The following is a 24,892-nucleotide window of genomic DNA, read 5'->3' as shown; positions in this document are numbered from 1 at the left end:
AGAATATATGTATGTACAATTAATATATAAATATATTAAAAATTATATATATAAGTATTAATATGTAAATATATTATAAATTATATATGAGTATTATGAGTATATATCTTTTCATTCTTTTCTGCTATCAGTTATATGTGATATATAAAATGGTTAATTAATATTCACATCATGTCATATATATTATTTTTTATATATGTTTGCATTATATATTTTATATTATATTTTTCACGATTTCTTTATGTACATATATTCAAGTTTTATTGAATTTAATTTATATTACATATTATAATGTGTTAGAAAGAGAACGAAAACCAAAGGAGAGAGTGAGAGGGAAGTGCAGATGGCAGTACTGGTATACTCGCTGACTTTACGCATGCGCATTTCATTTTATGCTACACAAAATCGGGAGAGTTGCGCTACTGTATATACTGTGGTTGCATACTGCCGCTATGTGTGTGTGTATATGGGTCTGTCGTTTTAGCTGCACTGCTGGAGTAGTGCAATAAGTTAGAAAAAGACAAACATGCTTTCTTTCACTCTAACTAATTGCACTAGTGGAGCAGTGTAGCTAAAACGAACAGACCCTAGGTATATACTTGTGAAAACCGGTGTTACGTGTGGAATTTTAAAATGAACGTCGAAGACGAAATGTGGTTATTGTTTTTTCCAATATGTATTAACGCGATAATGTCTGCGAGTGCATGCTATTTGACTATTCATCTCATTCCGAGGATAAAATCCATGTTTGTCAAAGCTAACCTCTACGGCATTGACATGAATAAGAGAACCAGTGATAAAATGTAAGTGAGATGAGAAAATCTCAATGTAATATTATATAATATTACATCTTATCATCACATATGTATTCTTTTGTGAAATGTTGTATACAACGATGCGTATATAACATGATCGGTTTATTTTTGCAGACCAGAAGCAATAGGTGTTGTTACCGGATGTATATTTCTCATAACAATGTTCTTATTTATTCCTGTACCATTTACAGATCATATACTTAAAAATGAAAACTTTCCACACGACAAGGTAAGATTATATTAGACAACATTAAACAAAAAGTAGTTATTTGTTTTTTTAGGTATTAGAAAATTAGTTGAATTTAAGATGGACATTTTTTAAATAAAATTTTTAAAACTTACATTTAATTTTTAAAGATATATTAATACTATGATATTATTATGTATGTTTGTTTTAAAAGATATATGTAAATAAGATGCTTATAAAGAACAAACTTTTCATATATTACAGTTTGTTGAATTTCTGGCTGCATTATTGTCCATATGTTGCATGCTACTTTTGGGTCTTGCCGATGATGTTTTGGACCTACGTTGGCGACACAAATTACTTTTACCTACTATAGCATCCTTGCCATTATTGATGGTTTATTATGTTAATTTTAATTCCACGATAATCATTATACCAAAACCATTGAGACTATGGTTTGGTTTTTCATTGGATTTATGGATATTTTACTATATATATATGGGAATGTTGGCTGTATTCTGTACAAATGCGATAAACATATTAGCTGGAATCAATGGTTTGGAGGTTGGCCAGAGTTTAATCATTGCTACGAGCATTCTCATCTTCAATATTATAGAATTATCTGGTACACAGTGGAAGGCGCATCAATTTTCAATATACTTTATGCTTCCTTACATAGCAACTTCTCTTGCATTATTCAAATTTAATTGGTAAGTTATATCATAGATTATCTTTATACATAAAATATTCTTTCTTGATATTAAAATAAATTTAAATATATAACAGAAATATTTTTGCATTTAAGAGATTTTAAAATTTCAAAAATATAAAAATATTATACAAAATTATTATATATAATTATAAATCACTTAACATATAAATTTTGTCAACATAATATTTTAATGTATAAATTCAGTATATAATATTACATTAGTGTACATTGAGTATAGAATTTAAATTAATATCACAGTTGGTGCGACCAGTATGTCAGTAATAATCTAATTTAGCATAAAAATTCTCTACTAGCCAGTCATATTTCCATGTGTTATTGAGAATCGTTTCAGGCGCAAAGTAGGAATCTCTAGATTTAGAAGCTCTCAGAAGGTTGGTTTTACCATCCAACCACAGTCCGCTTCCGATTAGATCTTCAACAAATGGCACATCTATAGTCTTTTCAATATGAATTTCCTTAGACCGCACCTTGTTGCGAAGATCGATAATAATATTTGCAGGCGCTTGGCACAGATTGCAGTACCATCCGCCATAGTGATTTAAATCTCCTATTACTAATCCTAAAATATCTCTCTCGCTCGTGTCTCCGTCCAATTGCTGTAGTACAAGTGAATTAGATTGATAGGCATTACGCATTAAACCGACAGTATACGCGCCAAGCGTTATCGTTGTCTTAAGCGGATGTTGCCAAAAGAAGCCATATACCGACCATCTTAATCTAAATCCGATAGGCTGGGCCCAACCGTCGTACACTTTGAGGAACATTAATGCCCTGGCATTCAATATCTGTTCGGGCTCCGTCATTACATAAATGTCATCATCCCTTAAGTTCTGTACTACACTCTTGATTCTATCCCAGACGTATTTCGATATTATCCTTAATGGTTTGCGAGACCTTGCCGCTACGTTAATGTATAAGATTTTCTTTTGCTCCTGCTGTAATAGTCCTTTGGACAGTTTATGCCGAAAATTATCTTCTGCATTGTTAAAATCACAAATTACAAAAAGATCCACCACATTGTAGAGTTCCTCTACAATCACTTCGACGATGCCTGAATTGTATTCACTCAAAAAAAAGGTATGAATAATGTGTCTAGCAGTTTTACGTCGTTTCAGACTAATATTCTGCTTCGACGCCATGATTGCTCTCCATACAACTTCAGGTTGTCCGCAATCCCAGCCATGCCATCCTTGATTGCATATACATCTTTCCAGATGCTCATTGCTTCTCATCTTATGCTCGTTTACTCCAAATTTCCAACATACTGTGTGATTATATATTTCAAACAGTCTAAAAGTTTTGACATCTTTCAATACTATCTCTCCATTGATTGTCTGATAAATTGGTGATTTTTTACGATTGCCTTGATTTAATTGCAGCTCCTTTAATAGTAAGAAAAGAAATTTTAGCTTCATTATAAAAGATCTGAAACAAATTAATGATATACATTATTAAGTTTCATCAGTTATACCTGCGATGCTTCAAATTTAACGAAACTGACAGATGCATGAGTCGTTAACACAGTTAATTCTGCTGGTGGAGTTGTGGCGACATAAATCATAACAATTAGAACCTGCAAGATTAATAGAGTATACAGCAATGCCAGCTTCCCATCTAAACGAACCTGCATGGCACCGATCCCTGTGCTCGAAAATCTAATATTTCATTTTATGTCTCTGTAGAAAAATCTTGCTGTTGTCAAAGACATTTTTGTTAAGATTCTAATCCCATGAGCATCATCTGAAAACAGAAAATAACACAATTATCTTATTTTCATTGTTATTAATACAATATATATATAATTATGTTTTCTTATAATGATAATTGAATGTTTTTAAATTTACATTTTGATCTGGAATTGATTTTCCGCTTAAATGCACAATATTTATATTTTTATATTCGCGTATTTTTTTCTAGTGTAAAATTCGCTGACCTTATTTCTAACTGATGTTTCATATATTTCCTGTATATATGTGGGTGGGTGGGTGGGTGTGGGTGTGGGTGTGGGTGGGTGGGTGGGTGGGTGGGTGGGTGGGTGTGTGTGTGTGTGTGTGTGTGTGTGTGTGTGTGTGTGTGTGTGTGTGTGTGTGTGTGTGTGTGTGTGTGTGTGTGTGTGTGTGTGTGTTATTTATCATTAAATTCTAATTCTTCACATTCGTGAAACTTAAGCGACTTCGCATTCAATCAAGCGTAAAAAGTCGCACGATATCTTGTCGAGATTCGTTGGGTGAATTAAATGTCCCGGCGTCTTCGTCCCGTACGCATGTCAACGACATGCTACAAAATATTACGTAATAAAGCGTCGCTCACAGTGCGAATGGTTTCACCAGGATCTCTTGTTGCGATGATCTTTTGTGCAAGGATGACCGCAGCGCGACGTGTCATTTAATTCCCGATGACCACAATCATTGAATCGTCTACGTCAATCCTGACAATTAATATAAATGGAATTTCACGACGACTATACGATTGGCAATCGGTGTAGATATGTGATACCGCGCATACTTGTAGTTTCACAAATAGTCGTTAGCTGACTGGTCCCCGTTGATCCGGGACTCCAAGGGATTCAGAAGGGTACTCTCGTCTTCAGCCCGGGTAGCAGCGCGCACGGATCGTGACGACGTGAAAAACCACGCCCGAGTGCCGCACAACCAGCCGGCAATCTATCCGTGTGTTCGTCACGAACACACTCCTGCCACAAATGTGATCGCGACTATTCGCAGAGCGCACGCGTCTTTTAGAGAGGCATCTCGTGCGATTCTATATGTTATTCTTCGTTGTCGAGCACGAGTAATAGTCCTATGGATGAGTCGGACTCACCCATAGTGAGTCAGAAGCCAGGAGTCTCATATTATTCCAACAAAAATTGAGTTCCATAACGAAAATAATGATTCCGATGTCACATGGTTCCATCTTCTTCATGATTCTTCAAATATAATTCTTAGATACAAAGTCTCACATATTTGTAGTCATCATAATTGTTCTTTATTCTTCCTTATAGTCATGGCACAATGGCGTATCTCAAATTGGCTTCTTTAGCACATGTCTTATTTCATATATTCGTGAATTTTAGGATATCAAATCTCTATATATAAATAGAAAGTACTATTAAAATAAATAAAATTTCGATATAAAATTATATAAGATAAAATTAGGATACATTTAAATAGTATATCATTTACTACATATACATATATATACACCCTAACAGCACATAATATCATTCGAATATTCTATACTCATACTGTAAATATACGTTACAGATGTAATACTGAGAATAATCCCATAACATCTCTTGTTGTATATTATTTTTCATATATTCTTAGAATATACTTTGAATATCTCATATTAGTATATTCTTTCTCGTATATTTTCAGAAGATTCTATAATATTGCATGTGTTTCCTCATTTTGCCGCTACGCGTGCTACCAAACTCGTACTTAATTTTTGGTGAAATGGACATAAAGGACTGGTATTAACATGAGTTTCAAAGTTTCTTCTTTTTTCTTTTTAGTCAGTTTAATTTATAATAAATTGACTTAATTTAAAATTTGTTTAGTAGTTTAGTTGCTCTGGATTCCCGGTTAGGATTTAGAATATTAAAAAGATTATTTAAAATTAAAATGAAAAATAGTGTGTGCGTTTACGCCATTTATCAAAAATATTTATATTACATATATAAATTATATTACAAGATATTCTCAGTATTTACTATTAACCAAAATAGGCATTAGAGCATTCTTAGTATATACTTAATATATCATAGTATGTATCTCGAATGTTCTGAGAATATATGCATTGTACTTTTGCGATATTCTTCGAACATTCTCAGTATCTACATGTGCTGTTAGGGATAATATATATATATATATATATATATATATATATATATATATATACAGCTACTATATAACTACATATATATTATACAGGGTGTCCTAGACCACTCGTACACCCATTTTCTTTCAAAAACTAAGCATTTTAGAGAAAAACGTTTTCGACAAAAATTGTATGGTTTTGAGAGTCACATAAGATGGTGTCATTGGTTTGACCTTGGATGGCATCGTTAAGGTCAGGTCAAGGACACCTTTAATTTCTTAAATGGAACCACCTATTTTTTATTGCATATTCTTATAGCTTATATCGAGAGCTTTCCAAAACACTATAATAAAGTATTTTTTCATCAAGTACTTTTCGAGTTATAAGGCTTGAAAGTTACAGTATTGTGACATAATATTTTGTTAAATATTTATTTTTTTTATATTATGTGTTTTCTTTACATTAATTGATTCGTAATGTTTGCAAAAATAAAAAGTAAGGAATTTGAAAAATAAATATTTAACAAAATATTATGTCACAATACTGTAACTTTCAAGCCTTATAACTCGAAAAGTACTTGATGAAAAAATACTTTATTGTAGTGTTTTGGAAAGCTTTCGACATAAGCTATAAGAATAGGCAATAAAAAATAGGTTCCATTTAAGAAATTAAAGATGTCTTTGACCTGACCTTAACAATGCCATCCAAGGTCAAACCAATGACACCATCTTATGTTCCCCTCAAAACCATACAATTTTTGTCGAAAACGTTTTTCTCTAAAATGCTTAGTTTTTGAAAGAAAATGGGTGTACGGGTGGTCTAGGACATCCTGTATAGCTAGTTTAAGATGAGATTATATAAGAATAATAATAGGGAATTAATAATAATAAAAATAACAATTCTTTTTTGTTTTAAGGTATCCATCGCAGGTTTTTGTAGGCGATACATTTTGTTACCTTTCGGGAATGACCTTTGCTGTCGTTGGTATTATAGGTCACTTCAGCAAAACGATTCTATTGTTTTTCATTCCCCAAATAATCAATTTTCTATATAGCGTGCTACAGCTCTTTCATTTCATACCATGTCCTAGACATAGATTACCAAAGTAAATTTCAGATATATATAACTAAAAAAATATTATTATAAAATAAACAATTCTATTAGTTTATATAATGAAAGAAATTGCTATATCTTTTTTATCCATAGGTATAATAAAGAAACGAACAAATTGGAGCCTAGTACAACTGTATTTAACAAATCAGAACTTAATACAATTGGTATAATAATTTTATAAATATAGCACATATACATACATACATACATATACATATATTAAAGAAATTGTTCATAATGTTGTCATTATAAAATCCATTTTCCTTTACTTTAGGAAAATTATTGATATGGATATTTAAAATGTTTAAATTGATAAAATGGCAAGAAGATGGAAAAGGTATTATAACTTGCAATAATCTAACTTTGATTAATTTTATATTAATCAACACTGGTCCATTAAAAGAACCGACCCTTACAACGATTCTATTAATAATTCAGGTAACAATATATATATTTTTAACAAAAATGTATAAGTGCATTGTTTTGAAGATAATCCATATTCTAAATCTTCTTTTATCAATAAAAGTGCCTTGTAACAATCAGAAGGCTTATAAGTTACTTTTAGCGGCTCTTTTATCGATAAAAGAGGACTCAGAATATGAGAGAAATTTGTCTTTCAGGTTATTAGCAGTATACTGGCATTTATTATTAGATATCCTCTGGCTTCCATATTTTATGATATTTAAAAATATAAGATTATATATTTTTTTCTTATGTATAAAAAATATGTATATATATATTTTAAAAAATTTGTACAAGATTAGTTCTTCTCTTTAACAGCTATTGTAAATGAAGGTTAAGCAAAATATGTTATAATTATAAATCATAAATTTACTATAGTTTATATATATATATGAAGATAATTCTCTTCTACCTTTTTATTACAAAATTCCGTAGGCCCATTTTAAAATTTTACATGATACTATTCTATACCAAAATATATTTAAAATATTTAATTCATTAATGCATGTTTTATTTTCTACAGAATAAAAAATAAGTAAATACAAATTTTCATACAATTTCTTATTATATAAATAATTGCACATAATTCAGTTAAAAAACACTATCTGATCATGTACAAAATAATACAAAAAAATCATGCTTTTGATCGACTGTAATAGGCCATTATTTTTCAATGTATTGTAAAGTAATTTGCACAAATAGTAATAAATATGCTGTTTTCAAAATTTGAGATTATAATTTATAAAGTAATTCAAATACATATCAAATTTTAATATTTGCATATATTAACAACAGAAACGTACAAATAAAACTTGCAGTTCTAAAAAAAAATTGTCTATAAATATCAGTTTAATAATAAATACTAATAAAGCTTTGATGGTCTTATGTAAACACATTTTTTACATATTACTAATTTTTTTTTAATGCAAATCAAATTAAATATATAATTACAAAAAAAAACTACCATTATACAAGCTCCACAGTCTTTTGATATAAAATAATATGAAACAAGCTACTTGTACATTTCTAATCAGTTCCTCTGATATCCCATGTGATAAAAATGGATATGCGTTAATACAAAATTGGATCCTTTAGATTTGGTAACAGTGCATACTTTTTATTTTAATCTTTCAATAATTTAAGACATAGGATTTGGGTTGAATAACGAAGGTGTCCGTATGCCTTCCATACCCAACCTATTCTGTAAATTAAGTTGCGTTTGTGCAGCATCTCTCAGACTATATAAATGTGCGAGCTCCATGGATGTACGACACAATTCCAAAGCTTTATCAAATAATCTTATTGCTTCTCTTATGTTCCCTCTATATAAAAAAATATATTTATGAAATATACAAATTTTAATTATAAAGAAAGAATGCATTAAAAAAAACATACCTTTGCACTTCGATACTTCCTAAAGATTCATATGCATGCTCACATTTCTCATCTGTTTCTAACGCTTTGCGAAAATATTCCACAGCTTTATCGATATTACCATTCCATTGTAATTGTAATAAGCCTTTATGCACATAAATAGTTGCATTCTTTGGGTCTTTCTCTATTGCTTTAGCAAAATACATATCTGCTTTATCATATTGTTGAGTTTCAGCCATCATCTATAATAATCATTCAAAATTTCATCAATACAATCAATATATAGAGTACACAACAGTAATAATTCAGTATTTACTCTCTTTCTTTCAGTTTACATCTTTTTTTATTCCTTTCAATATTAAAAATTGTAGATTACACACCTGAGCATATAACATATAACATTCAGAACGATCCGGGAATTTTATGAAAGCTTTCTCAAAATCTTTCATTGCCTCTTCAGCTAGTCTCACATCTCTGTTAAAGATCGCAAAACGATAGTCTGTGTAACATTTTTGGACATATGCAATACCAAAATCTGGGTTATAATGGATTGCCTTTTCATAATCGCTTTTAGCTTCATCCATTTTATGCATGAGTAAATTCAGCTGAATTGAGAGAATATATTATTGAAATTATTGTTATTACCACGTTAAACGCTGAGCCTATTTTTTTGTTTGCCTTTCCGTTTATGCTGCAACGTTAACTGAGATACGCAAAAATTGCGATTAAATTACATTTTCATATGGATACGATTTTGATTGTCTTTCTGTTTAAGTAGTATGTGAACTAAAGTGTAAATAAAAGATAATGTTCAGCCTTGGTACGCAGGGATCGGCACAGTGGCATAGCGTAAACAAAATCCAGCTCTGGTCTGTAGGGATCGGCGTGACGTTTAACGTGTTAAATTACTTTATGATACATAATTTAACTTCCTCATAAAAACAAGCAATAAAAAAATGTGTAATACCTGTCCTCTATGATGATAAATATCACCATATTTTGGATTTATACTAATAGCTAGTTCAAAATCCTTGAAAGTCATGTCTGGATTTTCAAGTTGCATATATAAGGTTGCCCTCTTTATTAGAGCATTTACTTTTACATCTTTGGACGTTTCTTCGCTATTTAATATACTTTCAAAATCTTGAATTGCAGCATCATACTCGCCCAAGAGAAGATGAAATGTAGCTCGTAAAAGTAATACTTCCATTTTAGACGAAGGTAATATATTAAATTCAGAACTCTTAATAACTTCTGTGCACAACGGTATTATATCATCATATTCTTCGTCTTTTAATGCTTGTAATGGTTTTTTAAAAAATCTGATAATTGAATAGTAATAAACATTACAATTATAAATGAAAAGATTAACATCAAAATTATATTATTAAAGTTCTTCTGTTAATACTTACTGTGGAATATCTTCTGAATGTTGAAGCCTAGTAAATACTGGATCATTAGGAAAAGACATGATATAAGTTTTGATGAAATGTTTGCTTGGCATTATGAATTTTTTGTTTGCTAAATTTTCCTGAGCATGTTGCTTTCCTGAAAATAATTTTTATTTAATTTTTTATTTTAAAAAATATTTTATTTAACATCAAGATGTTTTTGTGCATACATAACTCACCAAGCTTTCCCAAAACTTTATCCGCCAATGAAAGGGAAGTCTGATTATAAAAGCCTTCATGAATACATGCGGCAGTGATATCTTCCAAGGCGGCTTCCAAATCACCTATTTGTTCCAAAGCACGTGCTCGACGTAACAAAGCTTTTGCATATTTTGGATTTAATTCCAATGCTTTTGTACAATCTGCCTTTACAGCACTATACTTTTTCTGCAAGTTTATTAATAATTATGATACATATAGTTAATTCATACAATTAACAAGTATTTTTTATACTTACACTATATGTTGCTATATCTATTACTATTGTTACTATTGTAATTATATTACCAATTGTTCATAAGCAGCTGCTCTATTTTGATAAAAAGTTGCAAGGTCCTCCTTATTCTCGTTTGGACAAATATCAATTGCTTTATTATATCGTATTATGGCTTCATCATATTTTCCCATCTTGAATTGTACATTTCCTTCATTTTTATATTTTTGCGCCTTTTGTAAAGGAATCTAAAATGAAAGTTTACAGTTAGTCATATCTTGTATCTAAAATGAAAGTTTGAGTTAGCCATAGCTTGTATCTATCTATTTCCATCATTTTATCTTCTATAGCTTATGATAACCTAAAGATATATAAATCAAAATAAAATAGGGAAAAAAGACAAAAAAACCACAACGCTAGGTTAATGGTAGCTACAATTAAAAGTGAAAGAAGTGATTTCTAAAGATATATAATGACAATATATAATGCTAATATGGTCAAATGGACAATTATTTCATTGTAAAAAATTTTATATTTTTTTAAGAAATAAACAAGTATATAATGATCAGGGTTGGGTAAGTTTATATTTTTTTTAAACTAAATTAAGTTAAAGTTAATGGGTTAAAAAATTAATTTAGTTATGTTATAAAAGTTATACAAATAAAAAAACTCAATAAAAGTTATGTTAAGATTAAATTAACGTTAGTTAAGATAAAAGTTAAAATTTTGAAAAGCATTATTTCACTTTATATTAAATTAGATTGTGTTAATTTTAAAATTAGATTACTCTAAATAATAATAATATGAATCATCAAATAAATTTGGGGAGAAAGTTAATAAATTTAAGTTTATGTGTTTTAAAAATAACTAGTTAAAGTTAAAAGTTAACTCTTTTTAAAATAACTAAATTGAGTTAAAAATTATTAACTTTTTAACTTTTTTTTTAACTTTTAACTAATCAACTAGTTATTACCCAACCCTGATAATGATATAATGAAAAAATCCATTTATCAAATATTTGTTTATAATGTCTTATCAATCTCATTTGAGTGCAAAATTGATTTATTACTAAATTATATCACTTGTATATTTGCAGATGCTTCATTTACTGAAAATCACTTGTGATAACAACAGCAATAATTCAACAATTTGATTCATCAGCAGAGAGATGATAAATTAATACATATTATTATTACATTATCGCTAATAACGCTTTTCAATCGTTAAAAAATATCATATATATCTACAATGTAGAAGATATTTTATTTTTTCTTATTTACTATCCTCGTCAGTGAAATGAATTTTCACGATAATGACTCATAGGCCTATATTCTGAATCCTCTTTTATCGATAAAAGTGCCTCTAAAAGTGGAATTTAAGCCTTCTGATTGGTTACAGGCCACTTTTAAAAGCCCTTTTATCGATAAAAGAGGATTCAGAATATGGACCATAATCCACGATCTCTTAACCTCCGACTCAGTTACAGGAGAAGGCACTTTCGGTGGACAGTCGCCGTCGATGGAGATCTGCTTGTCGGCAGGCGCTCCATTCTCCTTGGATGACGTCGTGCCGCTCCTGAACTTATCACGTTCCGACGACTTGCTGGCCCTATCGCTACTGCCGTTGCTATTCTTGTTCTTGTAATACATGTAGCCGAGACCAAGGGCGACCGGCGCTCCAACCACCAGGGCGAGTTGCCATTTTGGCAGCGGACTGTTGCCAGCCACGCCACTCGCGGTCATAATTCCTTCGAGAATTATTCGCGCGTGGACACGGTCACCACGACACGACACCGGTACTACGATACAGACAATCGCAAATCTCTCACCGATGTAACTGGCGAGACTGCGAGAAAACACCAAATCCAAGCGATCATGCGGACACGCGCGCGGGCTTATTCTAGACCTGGTGCCGTTGCTTCGAATTTCGAGTTCGCGTTGCACACGATCCTTTCGATCGTTCTCGACACCAACCAAAGCTGACCAAAGCGCTATCGGATGCTAATTCATGACGGCTCACGAGACGAGAGGAAGGAGGAAGCTTCGCCGCGCCCTCTCGACGAACATTACCGAAGAAACATCCGAATTCCTTACCTTAGAGAACCTCTAGGAGAGAGAATGGACAACTGATCATGTGACATGTGATCAAGCTTTTTCATGATTGGCTGGCAGAAAATGTATCAATTTTAGCTATTGCGACGCCAATGCAAAATATGATGACACACAAATAGGTTAATATATGTGTGTCATGTGTGTCCTATTTGTGTGTCATCATATTTTGCATTGGCGTCGCAATAGCTAAAATTGATACATTTTCTGCCAGCCAATCATGAAAAAGCTTGATCACATGTCACATGATCAGTTGTCCATTCTCTCTCCTAGAGGTTCTCTACCTTACCTTGGATGTTTACGACTAATCAGATCTCTGATCGGACTAAACAGTGGTACTCAGCGATAGACTTCCTAAATTTCCTTAGACTAATCCGGATCAATGAAATATGTTTGGTTGGTGTTGGGAAAAAATGATAAAGTTGGCAGTATTGAAAATTCCCAGTGCTGCGTTTCGTTTCTCCTACTGGGATCACTAGGATTTAAAAAATTTGCTACTTGAGAGGTAATATATGAAAGAGGTAATATATGAAAGTGTTGCAATTACACTAATTATTATTATGGAACAATATATTTTACTCGAAAACATCATTTTTGAATCTTCGAGTAGTTCTTCTTCAGATAGTGATGATAATAATGAAGAATTACAAAATATTTTATTCCATAATATAGGTAATAACAATAGAGGTGAAAGGAAAATAGTACCAAAAATAACAAATTATTTGGAAAATGTTGTTACCAGATATACAAATATTGAATTTAAATCACATTTTAGGTAAATCATGTCACTTTATTATAATTATAGCATTATTAATATAAAACACACTTTTGTATTAATAATAATATATGTGATTATTAAACATATTCTAAAATATATTTAACTACTTATTTATCTCTTTTAATATCTCAAGTAGCAAATTTTTTTAATCCTAATGATCCCAGTGGAAGAAACGAAACGCAGCACTGGGAGTTTTCAATACTGCCAACTTTATCTTTTTTCCCAACACCAACCAAACATATTTTCGAACGCATTAAATACAATCCTAATGATCCCAGTGGGAGAAACAAAACGCAGCACTGGGAGTTTTCAATACTGCCAACTTTATCTTTTTTCCCAACACCAACGAAACATATTTTCGAACGCACTATATATGTATTTCTTGAACATTATAAAAATAATGTATTATTTATGTAACTGTACACTGCGCGACAACGATCGTTCCGTGACCCCTCTCTCGCGGAGCAAGGGGAGCGTAGAAGTGACCAATCAGCTGGCAGCGTGGCAATGGCTGATTGGTTAGAGGCTACGCTCCCCTTGCCTCGCGAGAGGGATCATGGAACGAATCGTTGTCGTGCAGTGTACATTCTCTACAGATATTTCCCTATAACTATAAAAAACATTTTCCTTACGATTTAAAAAACTCATTTAAATATGAATACTTTAAAGATATCTTGTCAAATTTTATTCATAATTTTTTATTCTCTAATATATCTCAAGTAATGTAAAAATAAAAACATCGACTATTCAACGATATCTACTAACGATAAACGTCTAACCGGAAAGATGGCGACGATCTGTCAACATCAGCTACGTTTCATTAAATATTATGCCATTGTTAGCCTATTGCAATTGAAAAAAGTCACCAAATATGAAAGCTTTCGTTTCAAAATATATTAAACGTCTGAAAGTGTTCTTTTTATCATAGATAATTTTAACGGACATCGAATTTTGCGTATTCTCGCACATATCGGGAGTTTTTTCTGTGACATTTATTGCTACAATGGCACTACAAGAGGACGAGAACACCTGGTAAATTGATAAAACAATTTTTCTTTATCTTTTCGAGGGATGTCATATTTTTTTTGTTGTTATATTAATACATAATATGGTTAATCGTTTACACGTTAATCGAAATCTTTACGTTTAAAGGTTTTGTGATATACATGGTTTATATCAAATTTGTACGTAAAAAAATTTAAATGTAATATTATACATATATTACATAATCGTTATTTTATAAGAAGTATAGCAGAATGTAGTAGAGAAGTGTGACTTACACAATATTATTTTAAAGTTTGCTCATTAATATGTGCTAATTAATATGTTATGTCTATATTGTTGGTATATTTCTATTATGTATATGTAATCATTTTATATATATATATATATATATATATATATATATTTATTTATTTTTAACATAATTTTTACAAATAACAGGCTTTTTGTTCATTTTTAAGTTAATTGTTTATTATTTCAGGATATTAGAATTGGAAGCAGCGCTTCTTGATACAGAAGTACCATCTGCATCTGATATATATGCTATTTGTAAAGGCCAACCAATCCCTACAAATTTAAGACCAGATGTTTGGCAGGCTTGTCTGTATGTTACTGATCGACGCGATCAATTGAGCCAATTTAATGAAGTTTATGATTTACCTGAACAAAATATAATTCGTGACGATTGTCAACAACTAGTCGGTAAATACACAAAAAGGATATTACATAGGTTTCTTAATCAGTCTTATTTATATTTATTTTGAATTGTAGCCAAACTTGGTAATGATGATGAAGATAAAGTCTCTGTGGTTTCTGATCTTGAATCTATATTAACATTTTATTGTAAAAGTAAATGTAAACAATATGAAAGAGGAAATGGATGGATAGAATTATTGGGTCCTTTGATAGCTTTAAAATTACCACGTGCTGCAACTTATAATCTCTTTGAGGCAATAAGAGATATCTATATCCCAAGGTACATATATATATTTTACATATATACATACATATGTATATATGTAGAATATAGCAAAGAAGTGTGACACACGATATCATTTTAAAGTTTGCTAATTAGTATATGCTAATTAATTATTATTGTTATGTTCAATTTGTATAGTTTTATATACATATATATAGTTATATATACATATATATAGTTTTATATACATATGTATATACATAGCACATACATAAATATATAAATGTGTGTGTGTATATGTTATGTGTGTGTGTGTATGAGTGTATGTGTGTGTGTATGTATATACAAGGTGTTTCATTTTAATCGCCCCAGGCAAATATCTCGAAAAATATGGAAATTATGAAAAAATGTTTTGGACAAAAGTTGTATGGTTTCGAGGGGGCCATAAGATAGTAACATTGGTTTGACCTTGAACAGTCATTTGAAGGTCACATAAAGGTCACCTTAAATTTCTTAAATGGAACATTCTATATATCCTATATATTATTGCAGTTTATCTCGAGAGCTTTTCAAAACACTATAATAAATTATTTTTTCATAAAGTACTTTTCGGGTTATAAGGCTTGAAATCATTTCTTAATTTTACATAAACCATAAAATATTTTGTAAAATATTCATGTTTCGATTATCTTACCTTAATACTTTTATGTACAAAATAATGAGATGAATCAATTAGTATAAAGAAAACACATAGTTGTTTCTAAGAAAAAATATGTAATTTGCAATTAACATTTTCATATTTTTTCTTAAAAACAACTGTATGTTTTTTTTACACCAATTGATTCCTCTCATTATTTTGTACATAAAAGTATTAAGGTAAAATAATCGAAAAATGAATATTTTACAAGATATTTTATGATTTATGTAAAATTAAAAAATGATTTCAAGCCTTATAACTCGAAAAGTACTTCATGAAAAAATAATTAATTATAGTGTTTTGGAAAGCTCTCGAGATAAGCTACAAGAATATGCAATGAAAAATAGTAGATTCCATTTAAGAAATTTAAGGTGACCTTTATGTAACCTTCAAATGACTGTTCAAGTTCAAACCAATGTTACTGTCTTATGGCCCCCTGGAAACCATACAACTTTTGTCTGTAACATTTTTTCATAATTTCCATATTTTTCGAGATATTTGCCTGGGGCGATTAAAATGAAACACTCTGTATATATGTATGTATGCATATAAAATTACTAAATAAAATATATATTATCTTATTGATGCAAATAATGCAAATAATCTTTAACAAATGTGTTTTGTGCTAATGTAAAATCACTTATTTATTATTTTTTCTACAATATATTTTTTTTAGAGGCGAAACATACAGCTCAGTTTTAAGATTACTGCTGCTCTATCATGAACCAGAATTGTGTTCATTTTTGGATACAAAGAGGATATCACCTGATCAATATACAAAAATATGGATGAATACACTATTTGCTGGTGTTTGTTCATTGCCAGCAATCTGCACTATGTGGGATTTGTATTTTATGCAAGCTGATCCATTTTTCATGCTGTTTCTCTCCCTCATTATGATTATAAATGCTAGGTAAATGTTGATTAAATTGATATTTCATTATATTTGTTGATAACATTATATAATCTAATTTTTATCTTTGTAGAGAACAAATTTTAAGTATGAAGGACGAAGACAAACAAAATATAATAGATGCCATAGCAATAATGCCGTGTGCTCTAGAAGCAGAGGACGTGACCGACTTCTGTTCCTTAGCACAATATTATGCAATGAAAACACCAACATCTTTTAAACAAGATTTATATCCTATCATGTTCGGCGAAAATTCTGACGAGAAATCAATATCTCATGCATTGTGCCTACCAGTATCAGCGCAAGAATTAGTAGAAAATGCTATTGAAGCTCCATCCATACCTAATACTGTCGAGACTGTTAGATTTTTTCTCGTAGATTGTAGACCAGCAGAACAGTATAATGCAGGCCATTTACCAACAGCATTTCATCTTGATTGTAACTTGGTAAGTATTATTAATTATAAGAATATTTTTAAAAGATTTCAAATTTACCAAACCAATTTTAAAATTCTTACTAAAATAATGTATATATTTGCAGGTTTTAATTTTTTTGTATATATTTAAAATGTAAAACAAATACAAAAATAGATTAAATATATTTGCATGTTTTTAGATGCTTCAAGAACCTGCCGCGTTTGCCACAGCAGTGCAAGGTTTACTGCAAGCTCAACGCCAAGCACTAGCTGTTGGCTCACAAGCTGGTGGAGAACATCTTTGTTTTTTAGGAAGCGGTAGACAAGAGGAAGATCGTTATACACATATGGTAGTAGCATCCTTTTTACAAAAGCATACACAATATGTTAGCATGATTACTTCTGGATATCAAGGTAAACTATATTTTTATTTCTATTTTGCAATTGATGAAAAAAATCATGTATATTATATAACTTTTTAATTTGTTTTCAGCCATTCATGAATATTTTGGTGATGAAGTAGTATCAAGTCTTGTCGATCATAATTCACAGCATTGTCTAGTATGTAATACTAACATGTTGGAAGAAAATTCAAACGAAGCGAGCCCAGTGAAAGTTAAAAATAATAATTCCGATCTTTTGGGAAAAATCGGATTAGCTATGAAATTAAAGAGCCAAGAAGTAAAAGGAAAGTTGTTTGATTATATTGTTAATCCTACAGCGAACGTCAATAGCAATACAGAAAAGAATGATGGCAAAGATTTAGATTACATTAAACGTCAAAGAAAAACTGCGCCTGTGTTTAGTATAGATGATGATCAAGAAATAGGTAAGCATTTTCAAACTATTTTTAAATGTGGTTCCTATATATAAACTGCTTATACAAAAAATTATATCTGATAAATCCATCTCTCATAGATAGTACTATGACTAATAATGAAAGTGAAGAGCCTATTGAAGTAGTATCTGTACAGCAATGGATGAAAAATCCTAATTTATTACATTCCTTTAAATGCCAAGAAGTGAAAGTCAATGGTGATCTCTGTGATAGGTGAATGTATAACAAAAATGAAATTTTTTCCTGCACGTAAAAACGACCGCATTTCTTACAGACATTTCTTCTATTTCAGTCAACTATTGATTACCGATAGTCATCTTATAGTACTGCGAGAAATCCCGGAACGAAAAGGTGCCGCACATGTAATTGTTAAGCGTCCTTTAACGAGTATTGTTAAAATAACGTCGAGAAAGCGACATGCTGATCTAATAACTTTCAAATATGGTACAACGCAATATAATGATACGGTTATTTCGGATATGGATAAATTTCTTATACCCAATGCAAGCGAAGCGACTAAATTAATTACACAACAAATTATGAAACAATTAAAAACATCAGACTAATATATCATAGATACATATTTTATAAGAAAATTTCAAATTATTGTACAAAAGTTATAAAATTCAATTTTTGATGAGAAATTTTTTTACCAAATTCATTTTGACAATATGTAAAGATATTTAATTTTTTTGTAGTTAGATTTTTATTTGTTTCTGTATATATATTTTCTGTTATATAAAATATAATTATCTCGCAAAATTAATATAAATTTTTTAATATTAAATAAAAATAATTTTGATTGTTGATATATTAAAATATATTGATTGCTGGTTTTTTTACATGTAAAAATTGTGATTTGTATGTGTTATGAAGACAGATAATATTAATTTTATATAACTTCTTATGTTTCATTAACACAATGAGAGAGATTTTATGTGTGTATATTATTAAAATATTCATAATTTTTCTCAATATCAAAGTGAATGACTGACCTAAAAACCAATGCATTCATAATTTTGTAAAAATTACATTTACATATAATTGTTATATTAACCATATAAGAAAGAATACATTATAGATTTCTATTAGAAATATTTAAGTTTTCAATTTTTTGTTGCATAGCATTTTCATAAAACTTTGATGTTTGATAGTTAACAATTCATATTTAATTAGATTGAGAGCTTATAGGAAAATAAGAGAAAAGTAAAAAATTAATAATTAATATTGTTTTTTGATATGTGCCTAACTAATGCACATTGCTAATTGTTCTTTGGTTGTGACACACACTGTAAATAAATATTAAAGCAAAAATACTAATCTAATTCTAAGACAATTCTAGTCCTAACATAATGTTAATACACGTTATCTGTTTATTACCTGTTATATTTTATAAAATTTGCATTTTACAAATTGCCATATTATATTTTTGTACGATAAATCTATCTATTACAAATTATGTGATTGTCCAGTGCAAGCAAATAGTACCTTCCACACTTGTTTGTTGCTAACATTTTTTCAGAGAACAGTTAAACAACTGCATAAAAAAAGAATTTGACAAAATTTATATTTACCAAATAACTTTTGCTTCCTTTCTTTCATTTTTTAATTTTTATTTCCCCTCCTCCCTACCTTTTTAATTAGTGTTAATGTATAGAAATGTAGCAAAATATTCCTGAAATTTTCAAATAAATAAAATCTCAAATTCTGACTACTTCAGGAATACTTTGCATAATTTTGCTTTGCAATGTATGTATATAATTTATAATTTCATTATTTTTTATTATAATCTTTGACAATACCAATTTATGACTCACATATTCTATTAGTAAATATGAATTTTCTCTTATAGCTATTATTTAAATATGGTTTAAAATTTTCTCTAGCTTCTTTCACATTCATTTATAACATTCATGTAAACTAAAAATCTATTGAAATATAAAAAGCAATTAAATATCTACAAATCATAAAAAATTTTTCAGAAGCTAGGGAATACATATACAGGGTGTCCCAGAATACTACATATGAAAGGAGCGCTCCTTTCCTTCATCCGATTTTAATATTTAATATTTCTATTATTGCGAAAATTGTAAAATGGTATAAAACTTTCTTGTTCAGTTTACTGAACTCTACCTCCTCACAAGCACTTGTATGTATATAGTGTCTGAGACGCCCTATGTGTGTATGTGTGTGCGTGCGTATATGTGTGTATTTTCTAGTCTTCAGATAAATATATAACTTTTGATATATATATATATATATATATATATATATATATATATATATGTATATATAGACCCAGGTAGCAAGATGACGTCTCCAGACGTCTTAATGACGTACAATGACCTCATTAAAACATTATTAAGATGTGACGTCACTCTGCTACCTCGGGAGTATCCCAAAAGTCCCGGACCGGTCGAATATTTCATAAACTATGCACTTTAGAAAGAAATGTTTCAGACAAAAGTTGTATGGCTTGAAGAGGGCCATCAGATAGTGGCAATGATTTGACCTTGGAGAGTCATTTGAAGATGACGTAAAGGTCATTAGCAAGGTTTATTACATATTCGTGTAGCTTATCTCGAGAGCTTTCCAAAACACTATAATAAGGTACACTACTATAAAGTATTTCTTCATTGAGTACTTTTCAAGTTATGAGGCTTGAAATCATTTCTTAATTTTGCATAAACCATAAAATATTTAGTAAAATATTCATTTTTCGATTATTTTACCTTAATACTTTTATGTACAAAATAATGAGAGGAATCAATTGGTGTAAAAAAAACACATAGTTGTTTAAAAAAAAAAATGTAATTGTTAATTGCAAATTACATATTTTTTTCTTAAAAACAACTATGTTTTTTCTTTACACCAATTGATTCCTCTCATTATTTTGTACATAAAAGTATTAAGGCAAGATAATCGAAAAATGAATATTTTACAAGATATTTTACGGTTTATATAAAATTAAGAAATGATTTCAAGCCTCATAATTCGGAAAGTACTTAATGAAAACTAATTTAATTATAGTGTTTCGGAAAGCTCTCGACGTGAGCTACCAGAATATTTAATAAATAATAGGGAGTTCCATTTAAGAAATTGACGGTGATCTTCACGTGACTTTCAAATGACTCTCCCATGTCCAATCATTGCCACTATCTGATGGCCCCCTTCAAGCCATATAACTTTTGTCTGAAACATTTCTTTCTAAAGTGCATAGTTTGTGAAATATTCGATCGGTCCGGGACTTTTGGGACACCCTGTATATATGTGTGTGTGTGTGTGTGTGTGTGTGTGTGTGTGTGTGTGTGTGTGTGTGTGTGTGTGTATTTGTGGTACATTTGAACTATCAACAATATATATTCAAGTGTTACCACAAATTTGTTAGTAACTATATATGTATAACATATACATACATTTGCAACTATCTTAATGTGTAGTACGCATCATGTATATACAGGGTATTTCACATCGATCGAATCAGCAGTTTTTTAAAAAAACGACACACATTTTCGTAAAAAATGTTTCATACAGAAGTTATAGGGCACATAAGTATTTTTAAGAAAAAATATGTAATTTGCAATTAATTTTACATATTTATTTGCAATTACATATTTTTTTTAAACTGTTTTTTCTTTACACCGATTGATTTCTCACATTATTTTGTACATAAAAGTATTAAGGTAATCGAAAAATGAATATTTTACTAGATATTCGGTTTACGTAAAATTAAGAAATTATTTCAAGCCTCATAAGTCGGAAAGTACTTAATGAAAAATAATTTAATTATAGTGTTTTGGAAAACTCGAGGTAAGCTACAAGAATATATAATGAAAAATGGAGTGTTCCATTTAAAAAATTCAAAGTGATATTTATGTGATCTTGATAGTGCTATTCAAGGTCATACTAATATTATTATATAATGTGTCACTTGAAGCCCTACAATTTTTGTATAAAACATTTTTCTCGAGAATGCGTTGTTTTCACAAAAACTTGATACTGTCGCTCTGAATCCTGCCTACCCAACACAAAATATTGCCGCAATATTCTGTGTTTGCTGAGTGTATATATGATAGAACTTTTCCAAGCAACTTTATATAAGCTTCCAAATAGATAATTTGGAAATAAAAAGTATAAAAACATAAATTATATAGATAGAACATTAAAAAATTGACTTTTAAGAGATTGTAAATTTAAAAAACATATATGTGTATGTGTATAAAATTTGGTAACATTTATTTATAGGTGTATGTGTGTGTAAATACATGTATGTGTATGTGTGTGTAAATACATAAATAGAAAAACCATGTAATATAAAAAAATTCCATATACGTATAATAAATATTTTAATAATCTTTTAATTTCCATATTATATTCTCTTTTATTGAATTGTGAACTATTGTATAATATATTATATATATGTATATCTTAATTTACTCTATTTTTAAAATATATTTAAAGAGAGAAAGATAAATGTAAAAATATACTTAATTGATTTCCTAATTTAACACATACATCCATAATTCCTTTAATCCTACATAGCAAAGAGATTAGTATCGCTAACTGAATCTTGTCATAATCTAAATCTGCTTAATTCTTTATTAACTTCCAATGTCTTGCTTTTTAAACAGTCACTATAATTAAAACTAACATATTAAACATTATATTATAACTAACATATTAAACATTATATTATACGATATAATTATTTAGAATTATGTATAACTTGTATTATCATTATAAAAAAAAACAATTCTCAATATTAATGATAATATACACTATTATATTTGATTTAATAATTTTATTTGTGGCACACATATTTATTATATAAAAAATCTAATATTGATATTGTATGTTTATACTATAAGTTTCCTGCTTTCTATCATTTCTATAGAGCAAGTGTTTTGTACAGGATTTTTTGAATATAAAATGATGGCAACACTTACCATAGCTATAGAAATGATAGTGCTTATATTAATAACTATATTAAACAAAATCCAGCATAACACTGCTGTAAAAATCAGTTCCATTGCACTAGCAAAAGTTTTTAATATAGAATTTAAAGTTTTCAAGAAGAAGCTTGTTATTATTCCAACAATTGCATTATTTAACATAATTAATATTATTTTTGGCTGCAAAGATGTACTGATTTCAATGTTACTAATTGTATCGCTAACACTGTTCTTAAATGTTGTTAATAAAACAATTGCTACGATATTGCAGAAAATACTATCAATATACATAAATACATTTTGTACAAAAATGTCAATGTCTGCACCTTGATGCTTGAGTAAATATTCATTGTAAACACCAGCTAAACAAGAACATGTTGTCTGAAAAGAGAACATTTTTCAAAAAAATGACCATGTTTTTATATAAATATTATCAATAAAATAAATTTTTATATAAATATTATCAATAAAATTTAATATACCTGTATAAGAATTAGAAATAGGGAAATATCTATATGTAATTCTGTGTCAAAGACATGAATATCAAAATGCTTTATCATGCAACCAACTGTCAAAATTACTAATGAAAACCACTGTATCGCAGACAACTTTTTGCGAAAAATAACCTAGAAAAAATTAAAATCCTTATATATAAGGTTTATTTAACATTTACTATCCTTCTCTTATCGAATTAAAAAATATATATCATCAATATACTTGAAATATGATTCCTGTAAGCACAACGCGAAGTTGCAGCAAGATATAGTATGTTGTAGGATCGAATCTAGCCAAATTGACAAATGCTAGATTGTTGTAGAGACAATATAAAAATGCAGGTATCATATACAGTAGAAGCACTAAAAATGGATAGAAATTTTCTTTAGCCCTTTATGAATCTCAATCACATCAAACATTTATAGCACAAATTTCTGGAATTTCTTTATCTGTTTTTTTAATCTCACCCTTTTTATGCTTCTTTGTCTCCTGAAGAAGAGTTAAGATACTATTGCTGTAAATTAAAATAAGTTAATATAAAATTAGGATAATTAGTTGTACAAATTTCCAAATTATTTTACTTACTCCTTACAATATAATGCTGTAGATATAATCAATTTTAAAACTTCAGTCATCAATACAACTGCTACAGTGTTATATTCATAGCGACCGCTTCTTTGAGACCATGTCACGAGAATACCTGTATAACAAATTATTGTCATAAATTTTGTTCATAAACATTGTTCTAAATATGTTAATGATACTTTATTTTTTTGCCGATTTATTATTTTATAATGACAAAAATAAAAATCATATAGTACATAATGATCAACATACCTTGATTTATAAAGAGAGCTATATAGGAAATAAATATGACAGAACTCCATCTCCCCGGAAATAACTCACCCCAACTTATTCCTCCCATTTTTCTGATTTTCTTACGATATTAATGTATATAGTTTTGGCAAAGCATTGTAACAGTTATTCTTTTACCGTATTTCACCGGTACAAGGATGTACATTAATGACAAGTCAAATTCATTAACTAACAAAGGCTGGATATCATTCAGATTCTGATATGAGTTAGAAATACACATCTATGCGTATATCTATCACATTTGTTTAATACTTAAAAAATTTGTCAAATTTAATATATGCACACATGTATACATAGTATATATATATATATATATATATATATAAACTGACAAATTAGAGATATTTTCAACATTTTTTATTTATTTTACTGTTTAAATATATCAGAGAATATTAATTTTTTATACATATTATTGTTATAAAATATATATGTACATAAGTATATATATGTATATATATGTATATATATATATACACATATAGTTCAATTCTCAAGCCACTTCGCCAAATTCT

General features: G+C 29.3%; 5 protein-coding genes across 9 annotated transcripts; 2 read left to right on the top strand and 3 right to left on the bottom strand.

Annotated features, from left to right (window-relative positions):
• The first annotated feature begins 470 nt into the window (after window positions 1–470).
• Window positions 471–7,353, top strand: LOC105257865 (UDP-N-acetylglucosamine--dolichyl-phosphate N-acetylglucosaminephosphotransferase). The gene is made up of 7 exons (XM_011268775.3): window positions 471–803; window positions 930–1,044; window positions 1,267–1,712; window positions 6,471–6,659; window positions 6,761–6,831; window positions 6,942–7,105; window positions 7,288–7,353. Exons 1-7 carry the CDS (start codon window positions 634–636, stop codon window positions 7,351–7,353), a joined length of 1,221 nt encoding a protein of 406 aa, XP_011267077.1. The 5' UTR covers window positions 471–633.
• On the bottom strand, window positions 1,913–4,486 carry LOC105257864 (beta-1,4-mannosyl-glycoprotein 4-beta-N-acetylglucosaminyltransferase). 3 transcript variants are annotated; one of them, XM_011268773.3, is made up of 4 exons: window positions 4,241–4,486; window positions 4,046–4,163; window positions 3,207–3,475; window positions 1,913–3,117 (listed from the first exon to the last, which is right to left on the bottom strand). In XM_011268773.3, the coding sequence occupies exons 3-4, from the start codon at window positions 3,363–3,365 to the stop codon at window positions 1,990–1,992; spliced, it is 1,287 nt and encodes a 428-aa protein (XP_011267075.1). In that variant the 5' UTR covers window positions 3,366–3,475; window positions 4,046–4,163; window positions 4,241–4,486; the 3' UTR covers window positions 1,913–1,989. The 3 variants fall into 3 exon arrangements, with proteins under 3 accessions (XP_011267075.1, XP_025271003.1, XP_011267076.1); XM_025415218.1 differs by having other exon boundaries at window positions 4,046–4,486; XM_011268774.3 differs by lacking the exon at window positions 4,046–4,163.
• Window positions 7,354–8,080: 727 nt separating the features above from the next.
• On the bottom strand, window positions 8,081–12,459 carry LOC105257863 (mitochondrial import receptor subunit TOM70). 2 transcript variants are annotated; one of them, XM_011268770.3, is made up of 8 exons: window positions 11,836–12,459; window positions 10,462–10,635; window positions 10,134–10,341; window positions 9,916–10,051; window positions 9,471–9,825; window positions 8,884–9,108; window positions 8,525–8,745; window positions 8,081–8,451 (listed from the first exon to the last, which is right to left on the bottom strand). In XM_011268770.3, the coding sequence occupies exons 1-8, from the start codon at window positions 12,127–12,129 to the stop codon at window positions 8,268–8,270; spliced, it is 1,797 nt and encodes a 598-aa protein (XP_011267072.1). In that variant the 5' UTR covers window positions 12,130–12,459; the 3' UTR covers window positions 8,081–8,267. The 2 variants fall into 2 exon arrangements, with proteins under 2 accessions (XP_011267072.1, XP_011267074.1); XM_011268772.3 differs by having other exon boundaries at window positions 11,857–12,129.
• A 1,520-nt stretch (window positions 12,460–13,979) lies between these two features.
• On the top strand, window positions 13,980–18,650 carry LOC105257862 (TBC1 domain family member 23). Of its 2 annotated transcripts, none has more exons than XM_011268769.3 (9): window positions 13,980–14,305; window positions 14,757–14,977; window positions 15,047–15,251; window positions 16,568–16,804; window positions 16,878–17,250; window positions 17,420–17,633; window positions 17,713–18,048; window positions 18,138–18,276; window positions 18,350–18,518. In XM_011268769.3, exons 1-8 carry the CDS (start codon window positions 14,277–14,279, stop codon window positions 18,272–18,274), a joined length of 1,752 nt encoding a protein of 583 aa, XP_011267071.2. In that variant the 5' UTR covers window positions 13,980–14,276; the 3' UTR covers window positions 18,275–18,276; window positions 18,350–18,518. The 2 variants fall into 2 exon arrangements, with proteins under 2 accessions (XP_011267071.2, XP_011267070.2); XM_011268768.3 differs by having other exon boundaries at window positions 14,277–14,305; window positions 18,138–18,270; window positions 18,350–18,650.
• A 4,219-nt stretch (window positions 18,651–22,869) lies between these two features.
• Window positions 22,870–24,655, bottom strand: LOC105257861 (UDP-galactose transporter senju). Its single transcript, XM_011268767.2, has 6 exons — window positions 24,342–24,655; window positions 24,090–24,204; window positions 23,972–24,018; window positions 23,727–23,866; window positions 23,492–23,635; window positions 22,870–23,390 (listed from the first exon to the last, which is right to left on the bottom strand). Exons 1-6 carry the CDS (start codon window positions 24,427–24,429, stop codon window positions 22,914–22,916), a joined length of 1,011 nt encoding a protein of 336 aa, XP_011267069.1. The 5' UTR covers window positions 24,430–24,655; the 3' UTR covers window positions 22,870–22,913.
• Window positions 24,656–24,892: the final 237 nt, after the last annotated feature.

This window comes from Camponotus floridanus, unplaced genomic scaffold, assembly GCF_003227725.1.
Source record: "Camponotus floridanus strain SB8 unplaced genomic scaffold, Cflo_v7.5 scaffold116, whole genome shotgun sequence".
Classification (NCBI taxonomy): Eukaryota; Metazoa; Arthropoda; class Insecta; order Hymenoptera; family Formicidae; genus Camponotus; species Camponotus floridanus.
The sequence above is the reverse complement of the archived record's forward strand: the minus strand, read 5'-3'. Positions and strand labels throughout refer to the sequence as shown.

Excerpts from the sequence above, each read along its gene's own strand:
- LOC105257864 (XM_025415218.1), bottom strand. The coding sequence starts at position 3,365 with ATGCAGGTTCGTTTAGATGGGAAGCTGGCATTGCTGTATACTCTATTA. Across the intron at positions 3,118-3,206 it reads TTAAATTTGAAGCATCGCAG|GAGCTGCAATTAAATCAAGG; the intron begins GTATAACTGATG and ends TTACTATTAAAG.
- LOC105257865 (XM_011268775.3), top strand. The coding sequence starts at position 634 with ATGAACGTCGAAGACGAAATGTGGTTATTGTTTTTTCCAATATGTATT. Across the intron at positions 1,045-1,266 it reads AAAACTTTCCACACGACAAG|TTTGTTGAATTTCTGGCTGC; the intron begins GTAAGATTATAT and ends CATATATTACAG. Across the intron at positions 6,832-6,941 it reads ATCAGAACTTAATACAATTG|GAAAATTATTGATATGGATA; the intron begins GTATAATAATTT and ends CCTTTACTTTAG.
- LOC105257862 (XM_011268768.3), top strand. The coding sequence starts at position 14,277 with ATGGCACTACAAGAGGACGAGAACACCTG. Across the intron at positions 17,251-17,419 it reads TTCATCTTGATTGTAACTTG|ATGCTTCAAGAACCTGCCGC; the intron begins GTAAGTATTATT and ends GCATGTTTTTAG. Across the intron at positions 17,634-17,712 it reads GATTACTTCTGGATATCAAG|CCATTCATGAATATTTTGGT; the intron begins GTAAACTATATT and ends ATTTGTTTTCAG.
- LOC105257863 (XM_011268770.3), bottom strand. The coding sequence starts at position 12,129 with ATGACCGCGAGTGGCGTGGCTGGCAACAGTCCGCTGCCAAAATGGCAA. Across the intron at positions 10,342-10,461 it reads CAGCTGCTTATGAACAATTG|AAAAAGTATAGTGCTGTAAA; the intron begins GTAATATAATTA and ends ATAAACTTGCAG. Across the intron at positions 8,746-8,883 it reads GTTATATGTTATATGCTCAG|ATGATGGCTGAAACTCAACA; the intron begins GTGTGTAATCTA and ends TGATTATTATAG.
- LOC105257861 (XM_011268767.2), bottom strand. The coding sequence starts at position 24,429 with ATGGGAGGAATAAGTTGGGGTGAGTTATTTCCGGGGAGATGGAGTTCT. Across the intron at positions 23,867-23,971 it reads GACAAAGAAGCATAAAAAGG|TGCTTCTACTGTATATGATA; the intron begins GTGAGATTAAAA and ends ATCCATTTTTAG. Across the intron at positions 23,391-23,491 it reads TATTTCTAATTCTTATACAG|ACAACATGTTCTTGTTTAGC; the intron begins GTATATTAAATT and ends TTCTCTTTTCAG.